Source organism: Euwallacea similis, chromosome 8, assembly GCF_039881205.1.
Source record: "Euwallacea similis isolate ESF13 chromosome 8, ESF131.1, whole genome shotgun sequence".
In the NCBI taxonomy this organism is placed as follows: Eukaryota; Metazoa; Arthropoda; class Insecta; order Coleoptera; family Curculionidae; genus Euwallacea; species Euwallacea similis.
Window position 1 is genome coordinate 2,631,493 of NC_089616.1, and position 17,131 is coordinate 2,648,623.

The window sequence follows — 17,131 nt, forward strand, 5'->3', positions numbered from 1 at the left end:
CAGTATTAATTGACAAATAAAAGTATTTTCAATGCATATTTAAAAAACAGCATTTATTAAAAAGTTTTGCGATTATAAAATTAGTTGTTAGGTACAAATTTCTTCCATAAGGGGAAATAAAATGCGTTAAATAGAAAATCATAACATTTGAACTTCAATCACAATTTAATAATGGCAGCGGTATTCATAAATGGTTAATACCATATTATTCTACTTCATATAGGCTTACAGTAGATGTTAAATACGAAAATACTGTGCTTGGTAAAGTATACAAAAAGTGCGTTTCATATCTACGGGAGCGTTAAAACACTCAGGAGGAATCAGCAATTTAACTTTGATTTACAAAATTAAATTACTGATAAATTAACCAATTGTTTAAACCGGGCGGAAAATATTGGCATCGCAGGACATATATTCAGAGAAAAATGGTACGTTACACAAATTCATAAAAATCGTCAATAAATAAAAATAGTAAGTACTCATCCATAATTGCACAAAGATAATTTTTAAAAAATACATATGGTGTATCCATTAAACACCCACCTAAATGCATAATAAATTCAAGGTAGGGGGTAAAAGTACAATTTTACATCCACAACTTGAGGCAAACCAACAAATAACACAAAAATATTCTAAATTTATTGTGGATTGACACAGAACCTTACTGTTTTGGTAAATGACCACACAGGAAAACGAAATTCACTTAGATTTGCTAAAAACCAGAATATTCTAACTTTTTTCGTTTACTCGTGATTCAACCGTTCGGAACATGTGCCCAACGTTGTATAAGCTCCTTCTAATGTTATTTATTAATAGTCAAATATTGGTAGAATTTTAACGATGAAAAGTTACAATTTATCTTAGTTATAATAATATAACTGATTGAATATATTTCAACGTCTGAATGATTAAAAACACAATTTATTTAGAGATGGTGATGTATACTACTAAATTATAACCGAATATAGGTTACACAAAATATATTATTAAATTAAAGACAGGAAAACAATTACACAATAGTGAAATGCGTATTTTAGTCCTAGATTGTTATAAAAGAACTAAGTATATAACTCCAAGCGATTTTTTCTACATATCTTCATGAGCCACTACGAAGAATCAGAACTCGAATGTCTTAGACAGCTCGACAGAAATTTGGGATGCATGCATAAGGCACTAGACTACTTCGTATTTAATATTTGGCAGAAACTGCAGTAAAACCTCCTGTTTATGGAATCTGTCACAGTTAGGTCGATAAGATAACTTACTCGAATTTCAGCATTTTTATAACCCACAGTAAAAAGCGCAATTCTCACTGCTATTAAATTATACAGTCCCTCCAGATGTTGAAAAATTTCCACAAACTGTTTACTAGCCAGAGCCATTCCGATCTGCATCGCGAAAAGCGATTTGCCTTTTTTGCCAACAGAAGAAAAATAATTCCGTACATACTAATGCGTTATTTTTACATCCTAAAATTCACGATGGCAAGAGGCCTCAAGTATACTTTAAAATGTATTTATTATGACATACTCCACTAAAAGCTTAGGTAAGCTAACCTATATCAAAAATAACATAGATGTTTTAAACCCATAGGGATAAATAACAGGAAACAGAAAAATAGGTAACTAGATAATTATAGGCCCCTGGTCTTCCTAGGTGGCTTCCATATTTCTATGAACCGTAACCGGCACCACAACACAGTTCCTCTGGGGAATTTTAGTAAACATAGGAGAAACAACATGGGACGGGTTGTTTTTCGTTGAAATACTTGTATGAACCGAAGTACTATCGGACATAAGATCGTCCTCTAAAGAATCAGCTTCCATGGGAGCTAAAGAAAGGTGTTCGGACTCTTCATGGGGAGTCATCGTTGAATACCCATGATCCGATTCAGCCGCTGCATTGTTCCTCCTATAATTACTTGGAACGCAATAAGGCGAAGGCGCGGGTAAATCTTCTTTTAATAATTTATCTCTATGATTTCCCGAATCATGAAAAGTTTCATTGACGTTTAAATCGCTCATTCTCAATTGATCTTGAGTTGAAGACAGGTATAACCTGTCTACTGAGGGGTTGGTGTACGAGCGGTAACAAATATATAATAAAATAAAAAGCATAAACATTGCTATTATTAGACCCAAAATAGGCCCTAAAGGGGAATATTCAGATTCGTTAGCAGGAGGCACTCCCGGCGCGTCATTTCTATAAGGAGTAGTCAAGCCGTAAACACCATTAAAGCAAGTGGAGATGGCAGAACAAAACGGCTTTTTTAAATTGTCGCCGTTAATATCGTACTTGCACCACTCACAACCTAGAACTCCTATACATTCTGAGAGAGACCTCTCATTCTGACAATTAATAGGAAAACAAGGTTCCAAACTATTATCTACGTCAACAGTAAAACTAGCTTCAATAGGCGAAGTTTCCTCGGCAATCCATTTACAAGGCAAATTATCAGTCAAGTTTTGATTGATACCTTGACAAGAACTGGTTTCCGACCTTAGCGAACATTCACACGGACATTCACACTCTTTTTGTTCCATTCGATTGCAGTTCAAACACAGACGGTCAACTATACTACAAGGACAGAAGGCTGGAAGAACATCACAGGAAGCATTTACAACACCTACGAACATATTTGTCCCTTGCACTGAAGTGATGTGATAGGTAACACAATGCTCCCCGGGAACATGATTGGCCAAATCGCCGGTAAAGCTCGTGTTCAGTCTATAAAATCGTTGTATCGTATTGTCGGCATAGTCATTGCACAAAAGTTTTTTAATGAATAGTTTGTGATTTAAAATGTCGTTGGCTACTAATGACTCTCTGTGTACAATATGCTGTTGTTCCACCGGTCGGGCTCCATTGATGTCCGTTAAATTTCTATGATAAATTATATAGCCTTGATCGTCGATGAGAAAACACGTTACTTTCTCATTCATGCAATAAGGCATGTATTTTAAGAGCATCTTCAGCATGTAGCCGTAAGTGAGATCCACAGCCACCACAAGCTGCGAGGTAGCATAAGCTACGGTCACGATATAACCCGCCCCCCCTTTATCCAAATACGGCGGAATAAAAATAGTCTTATCGCGATGTTGCAACGCCCGTATAAACCATAACCTCTTGGTAGTCTCCAACCCGTTTGTTAATACACTTCCAGGGAACATCTGAAGCACTCCGCTAAATGACGATGCATATCGCCTGACAATGTACTTGGACATTTCAGACGACAAATGTCTTTTACGCAAAAATTCGGAAATATGGCCTAAGGCGATAACCTCATCTTTAACTTCTTTCTTCAATCCTGGATTGATTAACATCCCAGTCTCATCCTTTAAGTAAGCCAAATAACCCTGGTCTACTAAACTTCCTTGGGACGTCCTAGACGCTAAAAATGGCGATTGGAAGCACGAACGGCTGAGATATAAAGAGGCTACGTCTGCAACAAAAATCCTTTTGTTTATGTTTCCATTGTAGATTTCAATTGTGAAACTCAAAAAACGAACCAGTTTCTCCATTTCTGATTATTACAACTCAGAAACACTGATATTATACACACTTATATGAGTTGTATATCGGAGAATTTGAATTCTCGGATGGTATATTTTAAATTTTTGTTTGTTACATATACCCTTTAATTGTAACTTTATACTTACCTAATGTAGCAATTTGAGAAAGATGCCTGCAGAATTTGTGGTTTTCTGATCCATCCAAATTTTGATACAGAAGTTTTCTTACTGATGTGCTAGGAGGCGCTTTGAACGGGTTATTGAACATACCAAAGTCCCGGTTTAGAACAATGCAGACAACGTATTCTTGCCCGACTCTCACCCATGTATATTCCATCTAATTTAAGGCATTTATTACATATTTCTAACTGTCAAGCTAAAGAACCTATCCTTACCACCTCACTGGCATTGTTTTTTGTAATAAAATTTCCGCTAATTTCAGACAGCATTCTTGTGCGCAACAACTCAATATCAGGTACAATTTCGATTAGCTTAATATCGACAAAGAATAATTGGTGGTTAACGATCGATGGACGTAAAATGGACGGGTGAACTAACACTCGGCCATGCATGTCAATCAAAAATGCATACGAATACTGTTGATTGCTGCTGTAATAGGTTATATCTTCCACGAGATTTGAAAAATAAACATCAGTTCCGAGCATGTTAAAATTTCCACCGCTCTCTAACTGAGAGCCACTTGTAAATGATACAGTAAAATCTAAAAATGCAATCAGCTAATTTAATGAAATATTCTCCAATTTGAAGAAAGGAACTTACCTCCCGTCTGGGGATCCCAATAAGGCAAGGAAATTTTCTTATCAGTACTAAATAGATTGTCCGTATTAAAAACGCTATAAAATCTATTTACAACAAAGCCTATATCATCAGTCTTATTAACAGTTAACATGTAACCTGGATGTCTAAAATCGTGTGCCACATAGGAAATGTTGTGCTTGGTGAAGTTTTGTTCTGCTATGTCGCGCAAAAAATGCGTTTCATACATTATAGGCTTTAATTCTAAAATGAAAGTTGAACTTCAGTGTTGGGCCATTAAAAATATTGTCACCCATAAGTGTAAAAAGTCTTGTATAGTTGAATTATTCATAATCTTGTTATGAACGAAAAAAATGAGCCAATACACAATGTTTCATTGCAAAGTATAAATATTTGAAGACATTATGACGAAGGTCATATCCTTTCCTTTATCAAGGATTTAAAAATCTGTGTTATTAATCATCGAAATAATTCAGCCACCAAAGCTTTTTTACACCCAACAGACTAATACAACCCATTTATCGCTATCAAAAACCATTACCGTCAATTACAGCACATGTGTGGATATAAATTGGCCAACGAATGTAATCAGTCTGCTGAGCAATAACTTTTAAAACGCTCCGAGCTTCAGTAAGGGAAGACAATAAACCACGACTAATATACGTAATAACAGTGACATCATTTTCGGATAAATTTGGAGTTTTTAAAAGAACATCAATGGCTTTTTGCATTCCAATAACATGGTTGGTTGCACCTAAAAATATAATTTGTTGCTTGAAATATACAGCCTAAAATACTGGAAATATGCATTACAATAAAAGCTAACTTAAAAGAATATAATTCTAAAGAAAACATTCTGAAAATTTTGAAGATATCCAGGAGATTAACATGTTTTAAAACAAAATTACAACTAACCTTTTCATACTTAGTTTAATTGATTTTTACAAAAAACTAGCATTTTCACTAATTAATTGATTTTTACTTTTAAACCAAAACATCTGCTTACCACTGCCTTTAACAAGAGAATCGATGAAACTATTCAAATGCGATAAATATGATGATTTTGCATCCTGTAATGATGCATTTTGTACAAAATTCTTTCCATTTAAACACTCTCGTTCAGGATAACTCCAATCTGAAGCAACAGCTATCAAAGCAACTCTGTCAGTTTCCTGGAGTGATGCCAGCATTTCCTTAGCTAAAATTTGCAGCATCATTTAAAAATGCTCTTAGAAATCAATAATATAAATATATTTAATTAAATAAATTATAAATGTTTACCCAGTAATAAACTATGGTATACATATCGTCTATATAGAATTATACTGTCGTAAGTGTCAAAATTTTGAAAACTGATATTTCTTTTTTTCTTGAAGAGTCTAACACTAAAGCTTCATAAAAAATATCGTATGTAATAAGTTTTTTCTTTGTTAATGTAAAAAATTTGGAATTACGTAGTCGTTAAATAATAATAATAATCGTAATAGTACAGTTAAATATTTGGACCTCATTGTTTCTGATACAGGTTAAATGTACATAAATATATTATATTATATTATACTATACAGGGTGTTAGTGAAATAACTTTCGTAAATTTAACCAGTGATTAAGAACATCATTTTGAACAAAAAAGTTCCTTACAACAGGGGTCGAAAACCTAATAGTTTTTTCAAAAAAAAATGTCAAAGTTGGTAACCGAAAAGCTATAATAAGGTTTAAAATTTGAATAAAATGTGGAAAAATGTACTTGACACATTTTGGTTGTTTGACGCGTAACAAAAAAACTTAAAATAATTTAACAATAACATTGCTAAAAGCAATTGAAAACTTAATTAATAACTTAAGCGGTAAAAAAAAACGTAAGTGGCAACGCCGCACTGAACGTTACCGAGGAAGAGAAGTTTATTTTCGTCAGGGTTGTTTTTTATGGCCCTTATGAGGGTCGCTCACCCACGTTGCGGGTAAAGTGATAAGGCATTGGAATGCGCAGTAAACAGATTGACTTAGTACCTCAATAGTACATGAGTTATGTAACCATCTGCATTTTATCCCATTTTATGTGACATATGATCCTGGGCAAACATGCCTGGCGCCATGGACATGTGGAACCCATTAGTGACCATCAAGAAGAGACAAAAGACAAAAACCTCCCTTATTTTTCAAATTTGTCATGGACTGTATGTCCTTCCATACTTTTAATATTTTAGTGTGATTTCGGTCTCGCTAAATGCATCTTCTGTCGGTACACGCAACAAATTATCCGCAAAGTTAATTTGGGCGAGCTTTAAGTGATTTTATCCCTACTTATTAATAGTACCTACGTGACAATGTATTCTGTACGCGAGTATCATGACATGCTTTTGATCTATGTAGAGGAATTACAAAATTCTGAAAAAGTTCGGCGCATTTACTACGGTAATCGTTATCCAGAAAGAAAACTTCCAGCTCGACAAACATTATGCGAGTTTCCCAAAATCTTCTGGATACAGGGAGTATTGTTTCTTTAGATCAAGAACACGAGGTCGACAGAGAAAAGTTGGTTCTGAAGCCGAAAAACAAATTTTAAATCTTGTTCAAGAGTTCAACAAGGAGACCCGGAGTAGAGCATGCATGGACTCAGATGGTGAACATTTAGAACATGTAATGTACCAAAAACAATAATAAATTTGTGTTTTTGGATGTGATGTGAGTGGTGTAAAATGTGTAATGTGTCATGTTAAGTTAATTAAAGATGATAACAATAATTTCAAGGTAAATGGCTTTTCAAAATAATAAAATAAGAATCATACAATTTTTAAATTCCATGAATTTAGGACATTTTATTAATTATGTACTGTAAAATCTATCAGACCCAAAAAAAACGTGTAAAAAGCAAACCCACTTCATGCGGCTACTTAGGTAGGTGTGAAAATGAAATAAATACTAGGCGACGTTGCCAATTTTCAGAAAATGTTTTTTTGATTTTCCAGGGAAATGGTTGTATTTACGACCCCTGTTGTAAGGAACTTTTTTGTTCAAAATTATGTTCTTAATCACTGGTTAAATTTACGAAAGTTATTTCACTAACACCCTGTATAATATAATAAATGTACATACGACAGTATAATTCTATATAGACGATATATAAAAACTTTAAAAGAAAATATAAAAAGTACACACGACCAATTTCGCCATTATTGATGCTCTTGTTGAAACTTCAATAACTTACCTATCAATTTTGCAATTTGCAGCTGCCTCTTACTCAAAGATCCTCCATGATCAAGAACCAAAACAACATTTTTTGTAACATACTTTTGATGAACCATATAATTTTTCCATATCAACGCTTCATCATGACCACTACACTCTGACAACCGAGAGTGCTGCCGGTGCTTTATGTCTTGTTCTGAGATGAAATATTGTTGTTTCAGAGCAGACAAGAGTGGTTTATGTTGAGAGATGTTCCTTTTCATTTGATGTAAAACTGCAAAAATACAATTTTAAAATATTTTATGCAGTGTCTCAGATTAGTAGGCCAATTTGCTATCCGGAGATTCCTTATGCAAAGATAATTAGACTTTCCTTATGGCACTTTTTTCTTTGGCGCTTCAAACTCATTGTATAGGGTGTTGAAGTTAGTAAAAAAAAATACTTTTGTTAATAACTTTGGTGTTTGTTAACATATTTTAATGAAATTTTGCAGTGATGTATAGTTCGATTAGGGACATTTTCTATGATCTGGGTAAAAAAATTTAGAGAAACAATGGAGAAAATGGGGGGTTGTGTACACATTTTCCCTCCAAATTTTTTTTTGCATATGTCAATGGTGCATTTGTTTAGTTATTCATATTAGTTCTTTTATTATCTGGATTTCTTCATTCTTGTAAAATTTTGAATAACAGCTTACTTTAGAAGATGTTACAGCTTATTACTTTTTTACTAATTACACCCTGTATAGCAAGTATAAAGTACCAAATAAAAAAGTGCCATAAGGAAAGTCTAATTATTTTTGGATAAGGAACTCCCATTTAGTTGATTGGTCTACTAACACGAAACACCCTATTTATTATATTTTAAGCACTTTTATTACTCAACTTACTGTATTTTGTTCCCAAAAAGTCATTAATATTGCTGTTATTAATAAAGCTACTTCCAATCAATATATCTAATGCATCTTTTTTTTCACTAAGGCAAGGTAACAATGTCGACAAAGCTTGTATGTTGTTTACACTTAAATCTTCCAAAAGCTTGCTGGCATTCTCCATACCCAAAAATATGTGGTTAATTTTATCTTCCAGCTTTTGAACGATGGCTTTAACATGGGAAGACACTGGATTTGTTGAATTAGGTGCATTTTTGAAGTTGCGAAACAATTTCTGGAACAAATTAAGGCTCTTATATATACTTTCATACCCAACAGTCTCTGGATATTGACAGGATCTTAGCATAAATATGCAAAATTTGTAATGTGAGACATCTAAGGATATGGAAAGTACATGAAGAGCTGAAATACTTGTCTTACCTCAATGAAAGGGACACCTAGCTCCTCATTTTTCAACAAATTTACGTCCAACTTTATTTTATTGGAAACATTTCTAATATCTACACTACCTGGACAAAAATAACACAAATAGGATAACAATAACATCAAAATAGTAACTTTTAGTATTGGATCCATTCTTTCTCAATTTCATGGTATATCGTAAAGTTATATTTAAACGAAAATGTTGGACATTGTGGCTGAAATAATAAATAAAGACCCTTTTCTGTGCACTATGTCTAGAATACCTAACGAACACATAATTTCTTAGTTTATAATAGAAACATTTGTATAAACAAAAAATTGCCTAATAGACTTTTAACATGGCGGTCATCGGGACATAGGACAATCATTTCATTTGTTTTAGCGGTGCTGGTAATTACCAATTCTCTTGCTATCCTTACTTATTGCATTGAGATAACGAGAGATAAAACATAACCTTAATCAGCAATTTAACAGCAGTCATGTTTAATTTTTCACCGTCACGTCATCTTTCCGACATCGACATCTGACCAACGACGTGGCGGAAAGTTTCCGACTAATTAAGATAAACGATGAGGTCACGTGAGGATTTTGAAGCGAATTGGCGAATTTCACCCCAAAGCGATTTCAGACTGATACGCAGAAAATCTGCTTTTGTAACGTTATCGGCCACTATTGGTTTGTTCTTAAAAAATATCACATTTTCAGGACCGATTATGACCACAAATAACTGTATATAAAATAAATAATTTATATTTTCATTTTTACGGTCACCCGTGCATAGGGTGTTAAAAAAACTATAGTTTCTACTTAAAATAAGTAAAAGTTGCCAAAAAAATATTAAAGAAAGAAGTGAAAAAGGAAGAACAAGAATTTTACTTAAGAAAGAGCGGGCAGAAATGGACATCGTTCACAGCCTTTATACATTTCCAGTACATCCACAGATGTGTCCTCATGCGGTATGCCTTTATACATCTATCCCAGTGTTAAATAATGACAAAGAAAAGGGATTGATTGACAAAAAAGTAATGAAAGAAGCACAGTTCGAAAAGTAGTGCACTAATTGTAAGAAATGTCGCCTATGTATGTTCACTCCATTGGGAGGACTCAGCATTTAAGTTCTTAAAATGCAAATTAATGTTCAAATCGTCATTTTTTCAGTCCGAAATAGTATGTATACACTTAGGCGTGAATCATGTTATAAGATGCTTACTGTTTAAACTTATCATGGTAGTTGCGATTCATTTAGAAATTTCCTTGATATTTCGGTGAATTAGAGTTTTTTCAACATAACACACTATGGCTGTATTCAATTTTAACCCATTTTGTCCCAGTGGTGCATTATCGAACCACACATTTTATGATTTTTTTTTGCTAAATCCAATATATATTTTTTCATATCTATTTAGAAATTTTATTACTATTAGTATTATAGAACTTAGTATCGTACATACTGTTGATTTTTGTTTTAAAACAAAAAAATTATGACATCTTAGAGTCATGGAAAACGCTGCATAATTTTGTGTCAAATGTTGAAGTGATTCAAATATAGTAAGGTAATTTATTTTTGCAAAGTATAATCATTTTTGATAAGTCTATAATATGTAGATTACATAGTAGAAAAAGTGCATTTGAATTGTCATATAAATTATCACTTATTTTGTGTAAATAATACCGGTGCCTAAACGCACCACTGGTTTTATATATGAAATAAAATCAAGTTATTGCAATTTTCGAAAAGTGTGTGCATTCAGAGTGAATAGTCGCTGATTAGTGTTTTGTTTAGTATTCATTTGTTTCTTGTGTTGGGAAAATACCCAACACTATTCTAGAATAAATAAACCCATCTATCTGCCCAATTTATTGCTCAGACTAAATAATGTCATTACTCACAAAATCTACCCAAATTATTGCTTAGACTAAATAAGGTAATTACCGATAATGTTGATATAGGCATAAATTTCCAATCAATTTATAGGTTTGAAAACTGATCCTCATGAGAAAATCATTTGGATTTTTATTGACTCAATACTCTTTTTTGTGGCTATGATCTCACGATGAAGAAAAAACGAATTAGTTGGTTTGAGTCTCTCTAAGCGAACAAAACTCACATCTCTCTATAACCCAGGTGCCTATTAGAATTTCAGTAACTATACAGTGTAGTTTTGTTGAGTGACCGTGTATTCATCCAGTGTTTTTTTTGTATCGGTTCAGCGCCATATAAGCTGTAGTCCGTTCATTTGATATTTAATTACAATAAAAAAAATCCATATGTCGTTTTCGAAGTATTTTACTCAAAAAGAATTAGAAGCAGCCTTGGAGGAGATCGTGACGGATTTGCAGAATAATGATGAAAGTCGTAAGTATTACTTGTATTTACATATTTTTATATGTATATATTAGATGCAATGTAGTAATATTAAGTTTTTTGCGAATTTAAGCTAAAAGTAAAAAAAGATAATATTTTCAGAACATATTGACGCTGTTTATATTCCACCCGACGTGGATACTTTGACCGATGAAGAAGATATAAACTATGAAAATAATCTACAAGAGTTTGAGGAACCAACTGATATAGTTGGAACTTTCGAATTGCATCTACCGGAATATACAAATCAGTCGTGTACGAATCAGTCCTGTACTTTGTTGACCAATGAAGCTCAATGGGATTCATCGGATGATGAAACTTTGGAGTCCAAAAGGAGACGTTTGCTTTCGGCAAATGAAAGGCTTGCTTCTACAGTCAAATGGAAGAAAGGTCAGATTGAATATACTCACGCACCTATATCCGATGAATTTCAATCACGCGAGAAACTAAAAAATAGGCTCTCGGGGAAAACTCTCCTTGAAATATTTTTTATGTTTTTTGATGACGAAGTGATTGACTTGGTTTTAAATTTTTCGGTAAAATATGCTCAAGACAATAACCGCCATGAATTTTTATTATCAAAAAACGAATTTTTAAATTTTATAGGAATTTTACTTTTTTCTGGTTACCATTCATTACCACATATTCAACATTATTGGTCTACTGATGAAGACAAAGGAATTAATCTTATAAAAAAATGTATGAGCCGTAATAGATTTCAATTCATAAAGCAGAACTTGCATTTATCGAACAATAATCTGTTGGATAAAAATGATAAATTTGCCAAAGTTAGACCCTTTTTTAATGCAATAAACCAAAAAAATATACAGTTTGGAATATTTTCACATAACTTATCCATAGATGAACAAATGGTACCTTACTTTGGACGCCATACCTGTAAAATGTTTATAAAAGGTAAGCCAGTTCGTTTTGGATTCAAACTTTGGTGCCTTTGTTCATCTGATGGGTACCTATTTTATTCACTTCCATATAGTGGTGCTCAAAATCAAACTCATTCTAGCCTTGGGCTTGGCGGTGACGTTGTCATGAGTTTACTTTCTGTTGTAGATAAGCCAGTGAATCACCAAATTTTTTTTGATAATTTTTTTTCATCATTCAAACTCTTGGTACATTTAAAAAATAATGGTTATTTCGCTACCGGTACTATCCGAGAAAATAGAACAAATAAGTGTCCAATTGAGAATTCCAAATCATTCGGTAAAAAAGTCCGCGGATCCTATATTTCAGCATATGAATCTGAATCAAAAGTTTCTATTGTGCGTTGGCATGATAATTCGGTTGTAACGGTAGCAAGTAATGTTTATAGCGTAGACCCTGTCCAAAATGTTAAACGCTATAGTAGAAAACAACGAAAAGATATATACAGGGTGTCCCAGATAAGGATGAACAGCATGGGGATCTCGGAAACGGTAATAGATACAAAATGGTTTAAATTGGGAAAAAGTTAGGCAATTTAAAGCAAATTAATAATCTGTTTTTATATCGACGAAATTCCGAATGGTTACGAAGATATCCGGAAAAAAACGAATTTGGCGGTTTTCGTTTTTTGCAAATAACTCTTATACGGTTATAGTTAGAGGAATAAAAGTTTTACATTATTAAAGCACTTTTTTGAGAACTGTTTAGCAGTGTTGCCAGTTTTCTTGTTACATCCTTACTTTCGGAGAAAAATGAGTAAACTTTTGATTTTCATATGGGCGTGATATCAATTATTTATATTTTCAAAATCGTCATAAAATTCCCTTTTCAGCCATGCATTACATTTAATATTTTTCTCAGAAACTCTATGAGTTATAGCCATTAAAGCATTTTTTGATAAGTAGGCCATGATTTTGACTTATAGTAATGGTGCACATTAAATAAATGAATGCTGTGGAAACGTCAACATTATTTAAAAGTATAAATATATTACTGGTATCACCCTAAAATTAAAAAAATAATTGTTTCAAATTATGTATTTAATAACAACAATGCGGCTAAACTTGGATCGAATCAAAATCTCAAATTATAACAAATGTTCAAATAAACCACCATTATTTTCCAGGCATAGGTATGCTTATCAAAAAATGCTTTAATGGCTATAACTCATAGAGTTTCTGAGAAAAATATTAAATGTAATGCATGGCTGAAAAGGGAATTTTATGACGATTTTGAAAATATAAATAATTGATATCACGCCCATATGAAAATCAAAAGTTTACTCATTTTTCTCCGAAAGTAAGGATGTAACAAGAAAACTGGCAACACTGCTAAACAGTTCTCAAAAAAGTGCTTTAATAATGTAAAACTTTTATTCCTCTAACTATAACCGTATAAGAGTTATTTGCAAAAAACGAAAACCGCCAAATTCGTTTTTTTCCGGATATCTTCGTAACCATTCGGAATTTCGTCGATATAAAAACAGATTATTAATTTGCTTTAAATTGCCCAACTTTTTCCCAATTTAAACCATTTTGTATCTATTACCGTTTCCAAGATCCCCATGCTGTTCATCCTTATCTGGGACACCCTGTATATACCCCAACCTTATGTAATTGCCCAATACAATGAATATATGGGTGGGGTAGATTTACATGACAACGGAATTGCTAATTATAGATGCCAAGTATTTGGGAAAAAATGGTGGTGGCCTTTATTTTGTAACTCATTGGATAGTTTAGTCGTCAACGCATGGAAACTATATAATGTTGTAAATGAAAAAAAAATTTCTCAAGTAGATTTTAAATCTTATGTGGCCCTGCGGCTTTTAAAAACAGATAAAACAATAATTCAAAGAAATCTTGCTCTTCCCATAGACGAATTACGTTATGATAATAAAGGTCATCTCATAATTCCCCATACTAATAAAGTACGAAGGAGGTGTAGAATTTGCCATAGTCACACAATTTATATTTGTAATAAGTGCAATGTACATTTACATAATTCGTGCTTTGCACAGTATCATCAAAAATGAAACCGTCTGTTACCAATGGTGCGTTAATGCACCATGAAATATTATGCTGTTTTTTATATGAAATAAAGTTTTATGTACAAAATAATTCAATTTTAGTTATTTTATGTAAGATTGTAACATTATGGTATAAATTTTCGTTAAAATTATTAGTAGTATCCTTATGTGTCCCAAAACAGTATTTCATATATATTCTCAATGGTTCGTTTACGCACCAGTATTTTTTTTTTGTACATAATTTTTTTCCAGTTTTTTTGACATGTGTAATATATTCTTAAATGTAACAAAATAAATATTTACAAACAAAAAATTCGTTTTTTTTAATTTTTCGATGCTTGGGACAAGATGGGTTAACATCTCGTTGGTGAAATTGCAAAACCAAGTAATTAACAAAATTCAAAAATGAATTTTTGCGCTCTTTATTCGATTATATGAGGCCATATCCATGTACAAAAGGTCTTAACCAATAAAAAATACCAAGATTTTGAAATGTGCATATTCAAAACCAGGCGTCTAAATAATTAAATAAATGAGTCAGCAAAAAACAAGTATCTTACAGTTCGCCATGTAATTTACTTCTAAAATTGTTGATGTGTTCAATTTTTAATGGGTAAGCACGTTATTTTGTTTAAACCAAATATATAAAAACTGTTAAATTAATGTTAGGCAATACATTATTAACTTCTTTATGAATATGTAGTGTTCGCAGAACAAAAACACCTTAATAATCATTTTAAAAAATACAATGCAATTACGTGTTTTTGCAAATTACAATTCTAAAACATTTTTACTTATGTTTGCAGATACTTGTTTTTGACATGATACGGAATAAATCACCTTCGGACTTGGAATTGCAGAAAATTCTAGAGAAGGATGAATTCTTTGAAGATTTTTTGGTATTTGACACAGTTTCGAGCTCACTTCAAAAAATCCAATCAACCGATGTAACAGAAACAACATAATATATCACTAATTAAGGAACTAATATTTCAAGTCAAGGCAATATTTCACTAACTGTTAAATTTCTGAATGTTACTGATTCAATTCAAATTGAAAATGACGACATCCTAGAATCTGAAGAAAATTATTACTGTCCAAATGAGAAGCAAAATGTATCGCAGTTGGATAAGCCTATGGAAAAAGCTGAACTCATGGAAATAGATAAATACAAAGCAGAAAAGGATTTAAGAAAAAGAAATAAGAAGTTAAGAGAAAAAGATTATAGATATCAAACATTAAGAAAAAGTAAAATTACTGGAAAATACTCTTATCTAAACGAAAATGAAAAGAGAAAATTGAGACAAACCTGTAAATTTGTTTTATGCAAGAAGGCAAAATAATTGCTGAAACTTTAACTACTGTGACAAACAAGAAATATTTTCAAATTTTTCGAAAATGTCATGGGATATGCGAAAAGTGTATGTTTCATCTTTAATCAAGACGACAACTACTTGACGTCCTAAAAACAATAATTCTAGTCGTCTACTGACATTTGAATATTACCTAAAAAAGGATGATGAAAATCTCCGGATATGCAAGAAAATGTTTTCAAACACTTTAGACTTAAAGAAATGGATGGTAAAAAACTGGGTATTTCAAGCAACAAATAATAATGTGAGTGTTAGCAACAATATAGCTATGCCCAATAAATCAAGAATACCCGTAGAAATAAAAAAGCATTGGAAGTGCTAAACAGATTTTTAGACAAACTTCCCAAGTTAGAATCACACTATTGCAGACAATTAACTCAAAGATTATACTTGGAACCACTGTTTCAAACAAAGACTGATATTTTCCGGTATGTAAAGAATATTATGATACTAATGATGCTAAAGCACTCAGTTTAGTTCATTTTAAAAGACAAATGAAAATAAAAAATATTTACAAACCAAGGAAAGATCAATGTGATATGTATATTGGATATACGACCAAAAATATATTGCAAGAATATTATGATAGCCACATAAAAAGAAACGAGGAAGCAAGAAAGGAGAAAGAAACAGACAAAGAATTAGCAATGAAAATGGAAAATAAAGACTACAGTTTTAACTATGGATTTCCAGTTTGTAAAGCTTGCGCCTCTACTTCAAGCTTCTATAATACTATTTACTACAAAATTAAGTTATACGTGTACAATTTTACTACATTTGACTTAATTGACAAAGAAGTCTCTTATTATTTATGATATGAAGTTGAAGGTGGTCTTGAAGCTAACATTTTTGCAACGCTAATTACCAAACGTTTTTCGGATAAAAATCTACATACAAAAACTATCATACTTTATAGCGATGGCTGTGGTTATCAAAACCGTAATTGCACCTTGTATAATTTTTTATACCACTTTGCTAACGAAAAGAATATCATTATAAATCAAAATTTTTTAGAAAAAAGACATATTCAAGGGGAAGTGGACAGTGTTCATAATTTGATAGAGAGAAAACTCAAAAATAAAGATATAAAATTTCCATCTGATTATATTGAAATTTGCAAGAAGGCTCGCTTAAAGCAATCTTTAGAAGTAAAATTCTTAAATCACACGTGGTTTTTGGATTACTCAAACTTGCGATATTATAGCAGTATTAGACCTGGTAAGAAAACGATTGATTTATATGTGAATGACATAAGATGCCTGAAATACGAAAAAAATATTGGAATTTCATTGAAGAGTCATTATTTTGATGCTTGGACTATCTTATCTCAAAGGTGTAAGACTATAAATAGACAGCTTAGCCAATTATATAAATCTCGTATAAAAATAAAAGAACAAAAATATCATCGTCTACAACTACTTAAAACTGTTTTAACTTTAGATGTACACAAATTTTATGACTCGTTACCTCACTAAATGAATATTAGATTATAGCTGATTGCATTTATATTTGTTTTGGTTTATGTTTTTCTTCTGTTTATTTTGAGAAAGAATATTTTTTATTTTTTGTACTTTTAACATTAAATAAATATTTTAAAACAATATTAAACCGTACTTTAATATAAATGTAAAC

The 17,131-nt window shown here is 32.0% G+C and overlaps 2 protein-coding genes across 2 annotated transcripts; one reads left to right on the top strand and one right to left on the bottom strand.

Annotated features, from left to right (window-relative positions):
* Positions 1 to 36: 36 nt before the first annotated feature.
* Positions 37 to 9,132, bottom strand: LOC136410157 (VWFA and cache domain-containing protein 1). Its single transcript, XM_066392167.1, has 9 exons — positions 8,791 to 9,132; positions 8,368 to 8,644; positions 7,498 to 7,752; positions 5,296 to 5,487; positions 4,831 to 5,043; positions 4,293 to 4,532; positions 3,908 to 4,233; positions 3,660 to 3,849; positions 37 to 3,442 (listed from the first exon to the last, which is right to left on the bottom strand). Exons 1-9 carry the CDS (start codon positions 8,944 to 8,946, stop codon positions 1,653 to 1,655), a joined length of 3,639 nt encoding a protein of 1,212 aa, XP_066248264.1. The 5' UTR covers positions 8,947 to 9,132; the 3' UTR covers positions 37 to 1,652.
* Positions 9,133 to 10,587: 1,455 nt separating this feature from the next.
* On the top strand, positions 10,588 to 15,469 carry LOC136410520 (piggyBac transposable element-derived protein 3-like). Its single transcript, XM_066392713.1, has 6 exons — positions 10,588 to 11,149; positions 11,261 to 12,588; positions 13,656 to 14,040; positions 14,118 to 14,150; positions 14,229 to 14,330; positions 15,108 to 15,469. Exons 1-6 carry the CDS (start codon positions 11,062 to 11,064, stop codon positions 15,467 to 15,469), a joined length of 2,298 nt encoding a protein of 765 aa, XP_066248810.1. The 5' UTR covers positions 10,588 to 11,061.
* Positions 15,470 to 17,131: the final 1,662 nt, after the last annotated feature.

Bases quoted from the DNA above. Each gene is read 5' to 3' on its own strand.
- LOC136410157 (XM_066392167.1), bottom strand. From the start codon at position 8,946: ATGGATCCAATACTAAAAGTTACTATTTTGATGTTATTGTTATCCTAT. The intron at 5,488-7,497 runs GTAAGTTATTGA...TGCAAATTTTAG, and splicing joins GCAAATTGCAAAATTGATAG to CTAAGGAAATGCTGGCATCA. The intron at 3,443-3,659 runs GTAAGTATAAAG...TTTTTGTTGCAG, and splicing joins TTCTCAAATTGCTACATTAG to ACGTAGCCTCTTTATATCTC.
- LOC136410520 (XM_066392713.1), top strand. From the start codon at position 11,062: ATGTCGTTTTCGAAGTATTTTACTCAAAAAGAATTAGAAGCAGCCTTG. The intron at 11,150-11,260 runs GTAAGTATTACT...TAATATTTTCAG, and splicing joins GCAGAATAATGATGAAAGTC to AACATATTGACGCTGTTTAT. The intron at 12,589-13,655 runs GTAATAGATACA...ACCGTTTCCAAG, and splicing joins GCATGGGGATCTCGGAAACG to ATCCCCATGCTGTTCATCCT.